The following is a 14646-nucleotide window of genomic DNA, read 5'->3' on the forward strand; positions in this document are numbered from 1 at the left end:
CAGCTGTAAATGGACCAAGGTCCCTACACCTATTATTTTGGAACCTAGACCTAGAGCTGCCCCAAGCCCCAGTAATATTAGCAGATTCATTACCTTTTTCCCATGCACCCACACACATGTTCTCCCAATCAAGGTGAAAGGAAAGCTTTGAGTTTTGATTTAAATAGTTGGCCCTCAGGGGCCAGAGCAATAGTACAGTGGGTAGGGAGTTTGCCTTGCATGCAGCAGATCCAGAATTGACCTTGGTTTGATCCCTGGCATCTCATATGGTCCCCCGAGCCAGGAGTGACTTCTGAGCACATAACCAGGAGTAACCTCTTAGCATCACAGAGTGTGGCCCAAAAAGCAAAAAAGCAAAACAAAAAAGAAAGCCAATAACTAGGTCACTCTTTTCTTTTCTTTTTTTCTTTTTGGCTTTTGGACTACAACTGGCAATGCTCAGGACTTACTCATGGCTCTCACTCAAGGATCATTCTTGGAGGGGTTCAGGGGGGCATATGTGGTGCCAGGAATTGAATCCATCCAGGTAAGTAGCAAGCAAGGCAAATACCCTACTTAAAGCCAAGGTGGTGGGGAGAAAGGGGCCATAGACTGGCAGATAAGAGAGAGAGAGAGAGAGAGAGAGAGAGAGAGAGAGAGAGAGAGAGAGAGAGAGAGAGAGAGAGAGAAGAGGAGAGAGGTAGGGGGACCAACATAGACCTTGGGGGATAAAGCACACAGGGTCTAGTGTGGAATCAGTGTGACACTGGACACAGGACAGCAGAAATACAAACTCTTCTTCCTTCTCCTTCTCCTTTTTTTTTTTTATTTTTTTATTTTTGGGTCATACCTGGTAGCGCTCAGGCTCTATGCTCATTAATCGCTCCTGGCAGGCTGGGGGGATGATATGGGATACTGGGATTTGAACCACCTTCCTTCTGCATACAAGGTAAATTCCCTACCTCCATGCTATCTCTCTGGCCCCACAAAACTCTTCCTGAAGCTGTTGACTACATTATTAACTACACAGCATCTGGAGTATGGTCTGCAAAACTTTCATACAGCACTCTTGAACCCTTATGGGCAGAAGCCTGCTTTCAAGGTGACAATACACCCTCAAGTTTACAGTTCACAATCCTGCACATCATAAGGTGTACTGGGATGTCAATATAGAAAAGCAACCATGAGAAAGTAATCATAGAGAACTTATCATGAAAACAGAAAATTGTAACTTCCCCACAACACACCCATAGAGTGAAGAAATGAATCTTACGGTTCCCGTTGTCTTCTGCAGCTCGGTCGTTGATACCATAGTGGAAAATTCTTTCTCTTGGATTAAAGCACACAGACTTGCCTGAAATGGGGGTAGAGAATGCATTAGGTCTTGGTTAGATTAACAAATCTTCTGTTTATTTTGTGTGTGTGTGTGTGTGTGTGTGTGTGTGTTTTCAGGCCACACCGGGTGGGTGCTCAGGACTTACACCTGGATCCAGGGTCAGGGATCATGTCTGAAGGAGTTGGGGGACCAGATAAGATGCCTTCGATGGAAGCCAGGCCAGTCACATTCTAGGTAGCCTAGTTTAACCACATCCTGTAACTCACTCTCTCTCTCTCTCTCTCTCTCTCTCTCTCTCTCTCTCTCTCTCTTTCTCTCTCTCTCTCTCTCTCTCTCTCTCTCATAATTAGAAATCAAACCTACTATGTTCTCAGAAAGAGAAAATTTGTCACATGTTCTGATGGGGGAATGGGTAAGAAGGAGAAGAGAGATATTGGTACACACACCGCTAGTCTAGTCCCCACAGTCCCTTTTGCACCTGCTCACCTGTGTGCAGTGAGGGATGAAACCGTAGACCAGGAGCCGCTCATTGGGGAACAGGGCCTGCACCTGGGCGGGAGCTTGCAGTGGCTCCGGAGCATCCGTGCTCAGCTGCTGCCATTTGACGGAGACAGAGTGACAACTTGGGGAACTTATTCTCATGATCTGGGCTTCTATCTGGAAAAGAGGAATCAGTTCTCCCTGTTAGCCTTTGGGACATTTTATTTTTCTTTCCTCCTGCCACTATATACTTTTCCTAAAAGATGTTATTATTTTGGGTCATACCCAGTGGTGCTTAGGGGTCATTCACTGTGGTGCTTGGGACCTTGTAGAACTGTGGATTACATACACATCAACCTCCCACACACAAAGCATCTGCTTAGTCCATTAAGTCATCTCTCTGGTCCCTCAGAAATATATTAATTGGAAAATTTAATAGCATTAGCACATAATTTAGTTGGTGTTTTGCTCATTTGCTCACCACACCTAGTAGTGCTCAGGGCTTACTCCTGGCTTTGTGCTCAGGGATTTCTCTGAGGGAGGCACAGGGGACTATACACAGTGCTGGGGAATGAACTGGGGCTGACAGCATGAAAGTGAAGCACCTTAATCCTTATACTGTTTCTTTGGCCCATTAACACATAATTTAAATTTACAACATTTCCTAAAATTATTCCATTGCAAACAGTTGCCACGTTTGCATCTAGCCAGCTCCATACTATGCTCTTGAAAGAGATGTAAGCCAACTGTGAAAAATTATGGGTATACCAGTCATGCTGTTGAAAGCTGACAATCTCAGGAGGAGAGGGTGGGCCCAAATCCCTAACCTGCTGACACCAAGCCTGCTGCACCCCTCATCCAGCTTTACCACTCATCAACAGTTCTCTACAGAGACACCAGTCTGATTGAAACTCCAGATACGCTGCTATTTGAACTGACATTCTAAAAGGCACCCTTCCTTCCCTAACCCCCAACTTCTCTTACTTCCAGAAGCCCTGGAAGCTGAAAACACACCTACAAAAGTCTCAGTGTCAGGCCTAGAATTTGAGGCCACACAACTCCAATTTTTTTAAATTATTCTTATCCCTGTAAAAACACACCAATTTAGATGTCATTGTGTATCTGAAGGCACCTAATGTTCAGAAACAAAAAGTAGCATAATTATCAACTAGCAACTTATTATCAAATTAACAAATATTATTAACAAATTATCAACAAGCTAAACCGTCTGAAAATGGTTTAAAGACCCATAGTGAGGTACAATGATTTTTACAAATTTTCTTGCTGCTGTCTCTTTTTCCTTTTCTTTCTTCTTTTGAATAATTGCTCCCACTTACATGGAAACAAATGTATTATGATCAACTATGTCAACTATGTTATACATGGTCTTTAAAGAAAGTAATTTATACTTAGAAAATTCTGCAAAGGATTTGAACATACTTTTTTTTTTTTTTTTTTTTTTTTTTTTTGTGGTTTTTGGGTCACACCCAGCAGTGCTCAGGGGTTATTCCTGGCTCCAGGCTCAGAAATTGCTCCTGGCAGGCACGGGAGGACCATATATGGGACGCCGGGATTCGAACCGATGACCTCCTGCATGAGAGGCAAACGCCTTACCTCCATGCTATCTCTCCGGCCCTGAACATACATTTCTTTTTTTCCCCCATCCAGTCCCCTGAACATACATTTCTTTAAAGATAGTAGCACATATCTTTAAAGATAATTCAATATTATTATTTGGGAAATGCAAATCAAAATCCAGAAGGGGTTGGAGTGAAACATTGTTTAGTATTATTGTTTGGAAAATGTAAATCAAAACTCAAGCAGGGACCTGAGTAGTACGGCAGATAGCGCATTTGCCTTGCACATGGCTGATCCATATGGTCTAGCATCCCACATAGTCCCCTAAACACACCAGGAGTATTCCCTGTGCATGTCCAGGTGTGGCCCAAAAACTAGAATAATAACAAATTTAAAGCAATATTAAGTACAAGATATAATTCACAATCAAAAGGTAGAAACTCAAAGTTTATCAACAAATGAATCATTAATCAAAATGTGTCATTGCAGAATATTTTTCAGCTTTAAAAAAGGAAGAATAGGGGCCCGGAGATATAGCATGGAGGTAAGGCGTTTGCCTTTCATGCAGGAGGTCATCGGTTCAAATCCCGGTGTCCCATATGGTCCCCCGTGTCTGCCAGGAGCGATTTCTGAGCCTGGAGCCAGGAATAACCCCTGAGCACTGCCGGGTGTGACCCAAAAACCACAAAAAAAAAAAAAAAAAAGGAAGAATAGGGGCCGGCGAGGTACTAGAGGTACTAGAGGTACTAGAGGGCACTAGAGGTAAGGTGTCTGCCTTGCAAGCGCTAGCCAAGGAAGGACTGCGATTTGATCCCCTGGCGTCCCATATGGTCCCCCCAAGCCAGGAGCAATTTCTGAGCCCTTAGCTAGGAGTAACCCCTGAGCATCAAACGGGTGTGGCCCGAAAAACCAAAAAAAAAAAAAAAAGGGAAGAATATCTGTGGGCTAGCATGGAAGGCCCCTGAAAATGTGTCCAATCAACTACTGTTGGCTCTAAGGGACGAATATGCTACAGTAGGACCTGGAGCAGATAGTAAAGCAGGGAAGGCACTTGCCTTGCATGTGGCCATCCCTGTTCAATTTCTGGCACCCCATATGGTCTCCTGAACACTGTCAGGAATAATTCCTGAGTGCACAGCCAGGAGTAAGCCCCGAGCACTGTCAGTTGTGACCCCAAAACAAAACAAAGAGTCTACAGCTACACTAACGGGTATCTAAAACAATCAGATTCATAGAGACAAAAAAACACCATCTGCCAGGGTTGGGGAGGAGGTGGCATGAGATTCATATGGCACAGTCATAGAGCTCCTGTTTTGTCAGGAGGATCTTCCCAGTGGATGGACATAACGTCACTCAACATGGTGAGTTGCGATATAAATCATATATATAAAATTATATATATTAGGGTTTTCTGCCTCACCCATTGGCCATCAGGGCTTACTCCTGGCTCTGCACTCAGGAATCACCCCTGGAAAGCTCAGGGGACCCTTTGGGATGCTGGCAATCAAACCCAGGTCAGCAAGGTAAATGCCCTGCCTGCTGTGCTATTGCTCCACTTCCCCAGCCACCAAGGCAGGAATTGTTAGACTTCCTTAATGTTTAAGGAGTTACGTAAGTTTTATGGCTTTAGATTGCCTTGTGTTCTGTTAAGAAATATTATAATGTGTTACAATCTGGGGACTTGAGGGACAAAGTAATTGTACATGGATTCTGTTTTATTTATCTTAATGTTCTTTGGCTGAAAGTTCAAAGTTAAGATAACAGCAAGGGAACTTCTTCTGAGAATTATGTTATGGGTGATTGTCCTTCCACTGTAACTTTACCTTGTCTTCTTTCTTTGCATCTTTGTCCTCATAATTAAAAAAAATCAACTAAATAAATTAAAAATTAAAATAAAATAAAAGTCAATTTGGGCTGGAGAGACAGCATAGAGGTAGGGCGTTTGCCTTGCATGCAGGATGGTGGTTCGAATCCCGACATCCCATATGATCTCCCAAGCCTGCCAGGAGTAATTTCTGAGCATAGAGCCAGGAGCAACCCCTGAGCACTGCCGAATATGACCCCCCCCCCAAAAAAAAGTCAATTTGTGATGTTTATTTATGTTTTATTTTGGGGGGCCATACCTGGCAGCCCTCAGTACTTCTCCTGGCTCTACATTCAGGGATCACTCCCGGTGGGCTCAGGGAATTATGTATGTAGAACCCAGGTTGACTGCATGTAAGGGAAGCACCCTGCCTGCTGCACTATCGATCCAGTCCCTCTATTTGATTGACACTTGTAAATCAATTCTGATCTAGGAGTGACTCTCATGCCCAATGAAGGTTTCCTTGGATAAGAGTGTAGGTGTTCCTGTCTCCTTCCAACACTCTTCCCGGCACAAAATGTATAGAAATCATCACATCTCTAAGAAAAGCATGTATGCACTCCTAAACAAGAAAACTAGAAGCAAGATCTTTTGATAAACATACCTGTTTTTTCCAGCAATGTTTGGATTTTGAGTTAAAATATTCAAACACTCCGGCACCACACTGGGACAATATCCGTAAGGTATGATGATTTGCTGTAGAACTGATAACATTTCACAGGATTTAATTTTAATTTAATTTTAAGAAGAAGAAAAAAAAAGAAAAATTAGAAAAATAAATTTAAGTGTAGGCAATTAAAATGTTTTTTTTTTTTTTTTTTTGGTTTTTGGGCCACACCCGTTTGACGCTCAGGGGTTACTCCTGGCTATGTGCTCAGAAATCGCCCCTGGCTTGGGTGGACCATATGGGACGCCGGGGGATCGAACTGCGGTCCTTCCTTGGCTAGCGCTTGCAAGGCAGACACCTTACCTCCAGCGCCACCTACCCGGCCCCAAGCAATTAAAATGTTAACCAAACCCAAAGACTAGAAGAGACGTAGAAGAGACATGACAGGTAAAAGAAGGAAGATTTTTCTGTAGCCGAGGTTAAAGAGAACCCCCCCTGAAGGGCTGGACATTGGAAATTCCTACATAGCAGAAGGACGATTTCTCTTTCACAACAGAAAAATGCAGAAATTTTTGACTTCAAGTTACTGAAGGAGGGCAAGGAGAACTAGAAAGACCCTAAAGGCATCAAATGCTCATGAAGGGAGCTGGAGAGATAGCATGGAGGAAGGGCATTTGCCTTGCATGCAGAAGATCGGTGGTTTGAATCTCGGCATCCTATATGGTCCCCTGAGCCTGCCTGGAGCGATTTCTGAGCGTAGATTCAGGAGTAACCCCTGAGCGCTGCTGGGTATGACCAAAAACCAAAATCAAAACCAAAACAAATGCTCATGGAGCTACAGATCAACTATCAATGAATTTCTTTCTTTTCTTTTTTTTGTTTTGGTTTTTGGGCCACACCTGGTGACGCTCAGGGGTTACTCCTGGCTATGCGCTCAGAAGTCCCTCCTGGCTTGGGGGACCATATGGGACGCCGGGGGATCGAACCGTGGTCCGTCCAAGGCTAGCGCTGGCAAGGCAGGCACCTTACCTCTAGCGCCACCGCCCGGCCCCCCTATCGGTGAATTTCAAGTCACCCAAGACTGGTCCCAAAGAACAAGAACCGACTGGCAGGGGACAGGAGCAAATGCACAGCAGTAGAGCTGACTTAGGCATCCCATATGGTCCCCTGAGCCTGCCAGGAGCGATTTCAGAGTGTAGATCCAGGAGTAACCCCTGAGCACTGCTGGGTATGGCCCCAAAACAAACAAAAAATATAATTAATTAATTAAAAGAGAACTGACTAGAAAAAAAGTTAATAAAACATACACATTAAAATCTTGGGCTGGAGAGATAGCATGGAGGTAAGGCCTTTACCTTTCCTGCAGAAGGACATTGGTTCGAATCCCAGCGTCCCATATGGTCCCCCGTGCCTGCCAGGAGCAATTTCTGAGTACAGAGCCAGGAAAAACCCCTGAGCACTGCCGGGTGTGACCCAAAAACCACACTAAATAAATAAATAAAATAAAAAAATAAAATAAAATCTGAAACACACTTAATTACTTGGGGGCAATATGGGACGCCGGAGGAATTGAACCATGGTCCATCCTAGGCTAGAGCTGGGAAGGCAGATGCCTTACTGCTCAGCGCCACCGCTCCAGCCCTAGGCCCTATTAAATTTCTATCAGTAATAATTTTATGGCTACGGAAAGCCTTCTTTCCTAAAATATTAAAGACAGGATAATTTAATTTTCAGAAAGAGATAAGATTATTTAAGAAGTACTTTTTCTGATAAAGATGGAAAGATTTGTCTTTTGTCCTCAAATTTAACTGGCAGTGATAACAACACCTATTAGAAAAATCCTTGATCAAGTCAATTTGGACTGTATATATTTTGTCAGTGTAGAATCTCCTATTGAAAATCTAAAAATTCAGTGGATAATCCATGACAAGAGGTAGGATGAACAGTCTCTGTTAGAGTCATCACATCTTTTTAGGGTTGGCAAATGCAAAGGATTATGCACAAAACAAGACAGAAGCATTTAGAAAGACTAAACACTTGATAGTAAAACAAATTCTAACTTGGAAAGACAGTACTGGGATAGGGGACTTGCCTTGCGTGCAGCATACCCTAATCCCTGGTACCTCATCTGGTCATCCAATCATTACCAAGAATGACCTGTGAGCAGTCAGGGGTAAATATGAACACAGCTAGGTGTGGCCTACCCACTTAAAGAAAAAACACATAGAGACCAGAGCAATAGCACAGTGGGTAGGACTTTTGCCTTGCATGCAGTCGACCTGGGTTCAGTCCTTGGCATCCCATATGGTCCCCAGAGCCTGCCAGAAGTAATTTCTTTTTTCGTTTTGTTTCGGTTTTTGTTTTTGGTCTACACCCAGTGGTGGTGGCGGTGGCACCACTCAGAGTTTACTCTTGGCACAGCACTCAGAAATCACTCTTGGTAGGCTCAGGGACCATCTGGGATGCTTGGGATGGAACCTGGGTTCGTCCTGGGTTGGTTGTGTGCAAGGCAAACACTCTACCACTATGCTATAGCTCTGGCTCCAGTCAGGAGTAATACCTGAGTGCTGCTGAGTGTGGCCCAAAACAAACAAACAAACAAACAAACAAACAAACAAAAAAGAAAAGACAGACAGCAATAGCACAACAGGAAGGTGTTTGCTTTATCAGATATTTTGCCTTGTTTGCCCACTCAGGATTGATTCTATCTCTACATCCCACATGATCCCCTGAGTACCAGTAGGAGTAACTCCTGACAGCAGAGTCAGGACTAAGCCCTGAGCATTGCTGGGTGTGGTCTAAAAATTAAAAAACAAAACTAAAAACCAGAAAGAAAATGCAAATGCTAGGCCTAGTTGGAGATAGTGCTCAGGTGAAGGCACTTGTCTTCCATGTAGCTGACCTTTATTCAAATTCCTCCCAATTTATACTATTCCCTGAGTATGACTTTAGATCACACCTGAGCACAACTGAGGGTGACTCCCCAACAATCAAACACTGGTCTGCAGCAATAGCTCCATAGCTTGAGCAGGTGCTTTGCATGTAAGAGACCTGGGTTCGATCCTTGGTATCACCTGGTCTTCTAAGCTCTTCAGTCAGCAACTCTGGAGCACAGAGCTGAGAGTAGCCCCTAAGAACTGTTGAGTGTGCCTCTCATCTCCATCTCCCCCTACCCACAAAAAATAAATTAAAAAAAAATTAAAAAATGTAGGAACAGGAGAGATAGAATGGAGGTAGGGCATTTGCCTTGCATGCAGAAGGACCGTGGTTTGAATCCCGACATCCCATAGGGTCCCCTGAGCCTGCCAGGAGCGATTTCTAAGCGTAGAGCCAGGAGTAACCGCTGAGCGCTGCTGGGTGTGACCCAAAAACAAAAATGTTCACAACAGGCAGAAATAGTTATGATGCAGCAAAGCATGGGGTAGGCAAAGCATGAGGGAAGGTCCCCAAATCAATAGCCTTTCTTTCCCGATCATCAAAAACAGCTACAGCAGGACCTGAGTCAGGTACTGCCAGAGTTTTAGGCTTCTCAGCCTACATTGGCAAGTTGTATTAATAACTAACATTAAAGTGTTGCTTGCCATGGTCTATTGCATGACTCTGTTTCTTTTTTTTTTTTTTTTGGTTTCTGGGCCACAATGGTAATGCTCAGGGGTTACTCCTGCCTATGCACTCAGAAACTGCTCCTGGCTTGGGGGACCATATGGGACGTGAACCGTGGTCTATCCTAGGTTAGCGTGTGCAAGGCAAATGCCCTACCACTTGCACCACTGCTCTGGCCCCAAGGTTTCACCATAGGACAGCATCCCTCATAAACCTGTGAAGTCAGTATGTTTTTCATCAGTATGTTCATTTTATAACATGCTGAAGGTTAAAGCAATAAGTTGCCAACTTGGATTCTGAGGTCCAGGCAGCCTCATACAGAGGGGCCCAGAATTTCGACATGAAGCAGCTTCTATATTTTTGGTCCACTTCAAAACCTGAAAAAATCCTGACCGATAAAAATGACCTTCAAACAAGGGTAAGGAGGCTGCCCCTCCTGCCTGCACTCACCCAACCCCACAGGAGAAGAGCCTGGTGTGCCGAAGGCTCCTTTTCACCAGGCGCAGTGTCAGCCGCTCGTTCTGCAGGTGCCCGTCAGAGATGAAGACGATGTTTCGGAATCCTCGGCTCGGGTACAGCAGGTTTAAGGAACGGAGCACTTTCCAGAAATCCGTATTTCCCATGGTGGGTGTAGCTGACTGGAGTCAAGGAAATATAGATTGCTTAGTGTGCCCTGTGAAGTTGAATTACCACTCACTGTGCTCATTTACTCACCACATAGCTTAGAGATACTATCACAGGAGTTTTGTGTGTGTGGTTTTTTTTTTTTTTTTTGGTTTTTGGGCCATACCCGGCAGTGCTCAGGGGTTACACCTGGCTATCTGCTCAGAAATAGCCCCTGGCAGGCATGGGGGACCATATGGGACGCCGGGATTTGAACCAATGACCTTCTGTATGAAAGGCAAACGCCTTACCTCCATGCTATCTCTCTGGCCCCGTCACAGGAATTTTTTAATGTACCTTTTTTTAATATACATATATGGAACAGTACAGTAACCATCTCTTTATCAGTTGGCTCCTTTTTTTTTTTTTTTTTTTTTTTCGGTTTTTGGGTTACACCCAGCAGCATTCAGGGTTTCTTCTGGCTCTGCACTCAGAAATTGCTCTGGCAGGCTCTGGGGACCATATGGGATGCTGAGATTTGAACCACTTTCTGTCCTGGATAGGATGCCTACAAGGCAAATTCCCTACTCCTGTGCTATTTCTCAGACCTCTATTAGTTGGCTCTTGTATACTTTTCTGGTTGCTATTGTTGTGGGCTTTTCAGTGGCTGTCAATATACTGCTTGAGGGCTACTCCCATCTAAGTGCTCAGGTGTCACTCCTGGATGCTAAGGGGTTCTAGATATAAAACCTGAGGTACTGCATGCAAAGCCTGTGTTCCAGGCCTCTAAGCTGTCCCTAGCACTCCCCTGCTTTTTTTCTTTTTTGGAGGGCCACACCTGGTGGTGCTGAGGGCTTACTCCTGAGCTCAGGAATCACTCTTTTTTGGATTTTTGGGTCACACCTGGCAGCACTCAGGGGTTACTCTTGGCTCTATGCTCAGAAATTGCTCCTGGCAGGCTCGGGGGACCATATGGGATGCCAGGATTCGAACCACCGTCCTTCTGCATCAAGGCAAACGCCCTACCTCCATGCTATCTCTCCAGCCCCAGGAATCACTCTTGATGTGGCTTAAAGGACCATTTTAGGGTGCTGAGGAGATAACCTGGTCATCCTGATGCCAGGCAAGTGCCCTGCCCACTATCTTTCAGGTTCCCTCTCCCTGCAATTTTTTTCTTTTTCCTTTTTTATTAAATTTTTATAGGGGCCAGGCGATGGCGCTAGAGGTAAGGTGCCTGCCTTTCCTGCGCTAGCCTTGGAAGGACTGCAGTTTGATCCCCCGGTGTCCCATATGGTCCTCCAAGCCAGGAGCAACTTCTGAGCACATAGCCAGGAGTAACCTCTGAGCATTACCGGGTGTGGCCCAAAAACCAAAAAAAAAAAAAAATTATTTATTCATTTATTTATTTATTTTTGGGTCACACCCGGCAGCACTCAGGGGTTACTCCTGTCTTTATGCTCAGAAATTGCTCCTGGCAGGCTCGGGGGACCATATGGGATTTGAACCACTGTGCTTCTGCATCAAGGCAAACATCCTACCTCCATGCTATCTCTCCAGCCCCTCCTTTTTCCTTTTTCTTGATATAAAACAACCCCTGCCCTCCTCCCCCCATGCCTCTGGGTCCCAGACTTGTCAGTATGAACTGAGATGACAACTTTCTGTACTAGAAATATTGATAGGAATGAAGATATTCCAGGTTATTTAAGCTGGGTTGTGTTCGCATAGTGGAATGATTGGGTGGCCTTTTATTTCTGTTCTCAAATTCCCATTTTTCTCAATATTTATACTGCTTTTGTGAGTGAAATAAAAGAGCTCTTCAACATTATAAAGATTTCCTGATGGGAGGTATTCTTCTGGCAATCTCAGGGGCAAAGTCCTGGACAGTGCTTCCAAAATGTGATAGAACAGACACAGGAGGTAAAGAAAGCTCTTTCCACTCACCTTTATGAACTCAGTTGGTAAATTGATGCTTTTGATGTAGGTAGGATATGAAAATAACTCCTTATAACCTGTAAAAAGATGGGCAAGAGGCATCACTGTCCATGTCATAAAATAAAAGAAAGTGCTCAACATATACTAATATTTGGCAATTTTAACACAAAAATAGTTCACTACAGCATTCCTTGAAAGAAGAAATTCTGAAACATTCAGACAATACTCTTCACTGTGCAAAGCTCTGACTCAAAAGCTTGCACACACAGATTTGTGCTTGAAGACAGATGGCTAATACAGAGTGTAGAGCCACAAGCCACAAGAGGGACACAGATGCACCCTCCATGTCTGTGTAGCCCGGGGTAACCTGACCTCCTCTAGCAGAGAGAGATGCTAAGCTCCCTCATAAAGGGAGTGGACTTTGTGCTGATGGTAAAGAAGGTGATAGGGCAAGAGTGTCCTATCACCTAGATATTCCTAAGTCCCCATCTGTATGATGGCATTGTCCTAAGGCTGACCTGATACTTCCTGAGACAAATTTTTCTACTAATGTTCTCATTTTTGGGGGGGTTCCACTCCTAGTTCAGTGCTCAACAATTCTTTCCTGATGCTCAGGAGACCATACAGGGCCAGGAATGAAACTCAGTCCTCCAGCATGCAAAGGATGCTTGGCTCTCTGATCTTGCATCCCAGTTCTGCTGTTCTGGTTTTAAATATTCTCCCCTTTGCCCTGGAATCCTTGTAGATCCAAGAAATTGGTTCAGTGGGTAATAATGATAGCAACATCTATATAACTTTGTAATAGGCAATTATTAAGAAATGTTATTATTTAAAACACACTGTTTTAAATCCATACAGTGCCTACAAAATCAGGAATTTGTAGGTCATTGCATTTTTCTTATCATCAAACAGAAGAAATGAAAACTGGAATGTTTAAGTGCTTGCCCAAGAGAGTTAGTAAGTGACAGAGTTGGGATCTGACTCCGAGTTGCTGCTCTTCAACCGCCTTCCCTTCTCATCTCCCTCCCCAGATGAGGTCAGGGGTACTACTACTAGTGCCAGGAGTTCAGCATTAGGAGGAAGCACCTTTGAGCTGTAGCTAAAGTTCCACGTGGCACTCATAACATCCACGAGTTGTTACCTGTGCCAAACTTGATAACGTTGATCTTTTGCTTCTTGCCCAGCAAAGACAGTGCATATAAAGCAATTTGCTTGGCTTCCAAGAATGCTTCCCCCGCCATGGAATTGGAGCAGTCGAGACAAATAATCACTTCATTCTGGCTGGTCTGGTCAGGGCTGGTGGCATTGAGTTCTGGTTGAAAAACGAGCATGCAGGCCTAGCAGAAGCAAAGGTGCTGGGTTGGTACTGGAAATGGTCCACATTTTGACATAGGCATATGATGTGACAAGTGATTACAAAACGTCATCCAAAGGCTCACCTACCATCTTTCTGAAGGGCAGCCACAGAACTGGGATAGTAGTGGCAAAACTTCTGAAGCTGGGGGACACATCCTATCAAAGTGCGACTTGAAGGTGGAGCCAGTAAAAAGTTTCTAGGTGCCGCAATTGGGTTCTGAATTAGAGTTCTCACTCTTTAATGGCCTTCCGAACTACCTCTCCCTCCCCAGACGAGGTCAGGGGTACTAGTGCCATCAGCTCAGTTTTAAATAGGAAGCACCTTTGAGTTGGAACAAAAATTCCAAGCAGCACTCACAAAACAGCCAAAAACAAACTCAAAGCCAAATATGAGAATCTGAGGGGTTGGTTTCCTGCAGAATTAATCCATTTTATTTATTTTTTTGTTTTTGTTTTTGTTTTTTGGGCCACACCCGGCATTGCTCAGGGGTTACTCCTGGCTGTCTGCTCAGAAATAGCTCCTGGCAGGCACCGGGGACCATATAGGACACCGGGATTCAAACCAACCACCTTTGGTCCTGGATCGGCTGCTTGCAAGGCAAACGCCACTGTGCTATCTCTCCAGGCCCAGAATTAATCCATTTTAAATGAATTCATGGCTACTCTAAATAATTCTTAAGATTAGGACAGGATTTACAACACTTTTTAAATGGCACTAAACCAACTCCTATCATTTTTTATTTATACAATGTATTTATTTATGCCATTTTGAATTTATATATTTATCAGTGCATCCTCAACATTGATAATACTAAAATAAAAATATTGGCACACTCTGAAAAATGTTAAGGATACTCTGTAGACCAAAAGTTAATTTTTTTTTTTTTTTTGGTTTTTGGGTCACACCCTGCAGCGCTCAGGGGTTCCTCCTGACTCTATACTCAGAAATCGCTCCTGGCAGGCTCGGAGGATAAGATGGGATGCCAGGATTCAAACCACCATCCTTCTGCATGCAAGGCAAATGCCCTACCTCCATGCTATCTCTCTGCCCTTTTTTTAAATTGTTTTTTTGGTCACACCCAGTTAAGCTTAGGGGTTACTCCTGGCTCTGTGTTCCGAAATCGCCCCTGGCAGGCTCGGGGGACCATATGAGACACCAGGGGATTGAACCCAGGTCCGTCCTGGGCAGCTGCGTGCAAGGCAAATGCCCTACTGCTGTGCTATCACTCTGGCCCCAAAACCTGAATTTTTTTATTTTGGTTTTTGGGTCACACCCAGTAGCGCTCAGGGGCTATTCCTGGCTCTATG

General features: G+C 44.3%; 1 protein-coding gene across 1 annotated transcript in view; it reads right to left on the reverse strand.

Annotated features, from left to right (window-relative positions):
- PARP4 (poly(ADP-ribose) polymerase family member 4) overlaps positions 1-14646 on the reverse strand; it is an 89883-nt gene that overhangs the window by 21047 nt on the left and 54190 nt on the right. Inside the window, 6 exon segments of the mRNA XM_049781639.1 lie at positions 1253-1333; positions 1802-1972; positions 5842-5941; positions 9898-10085; positions 11992-12059; positions 13124-13319. Of these exon segments, the coding sequence (XP_049637596.1) occupies positions 1253-1333; positions 1802-1972; positions 5842-5941; positions 9898-10085; positions 11992-12059; positions 13124-13319 (804 nt within the window).

This window comes from Suncus etruscus, chromosome 10 (assembly GCF_024139225.1).
Source record: "Suncus etruscus isolate mSunEtr1 chromosome 10, mSunEtr1.pri.cur, whole genome shotgun sequence".
NCBI lineage: Eukaryota > Metazoa > Chordata > Mammalia > Eulipotyphla > Soricidae > Suncus > Suncus etruscus.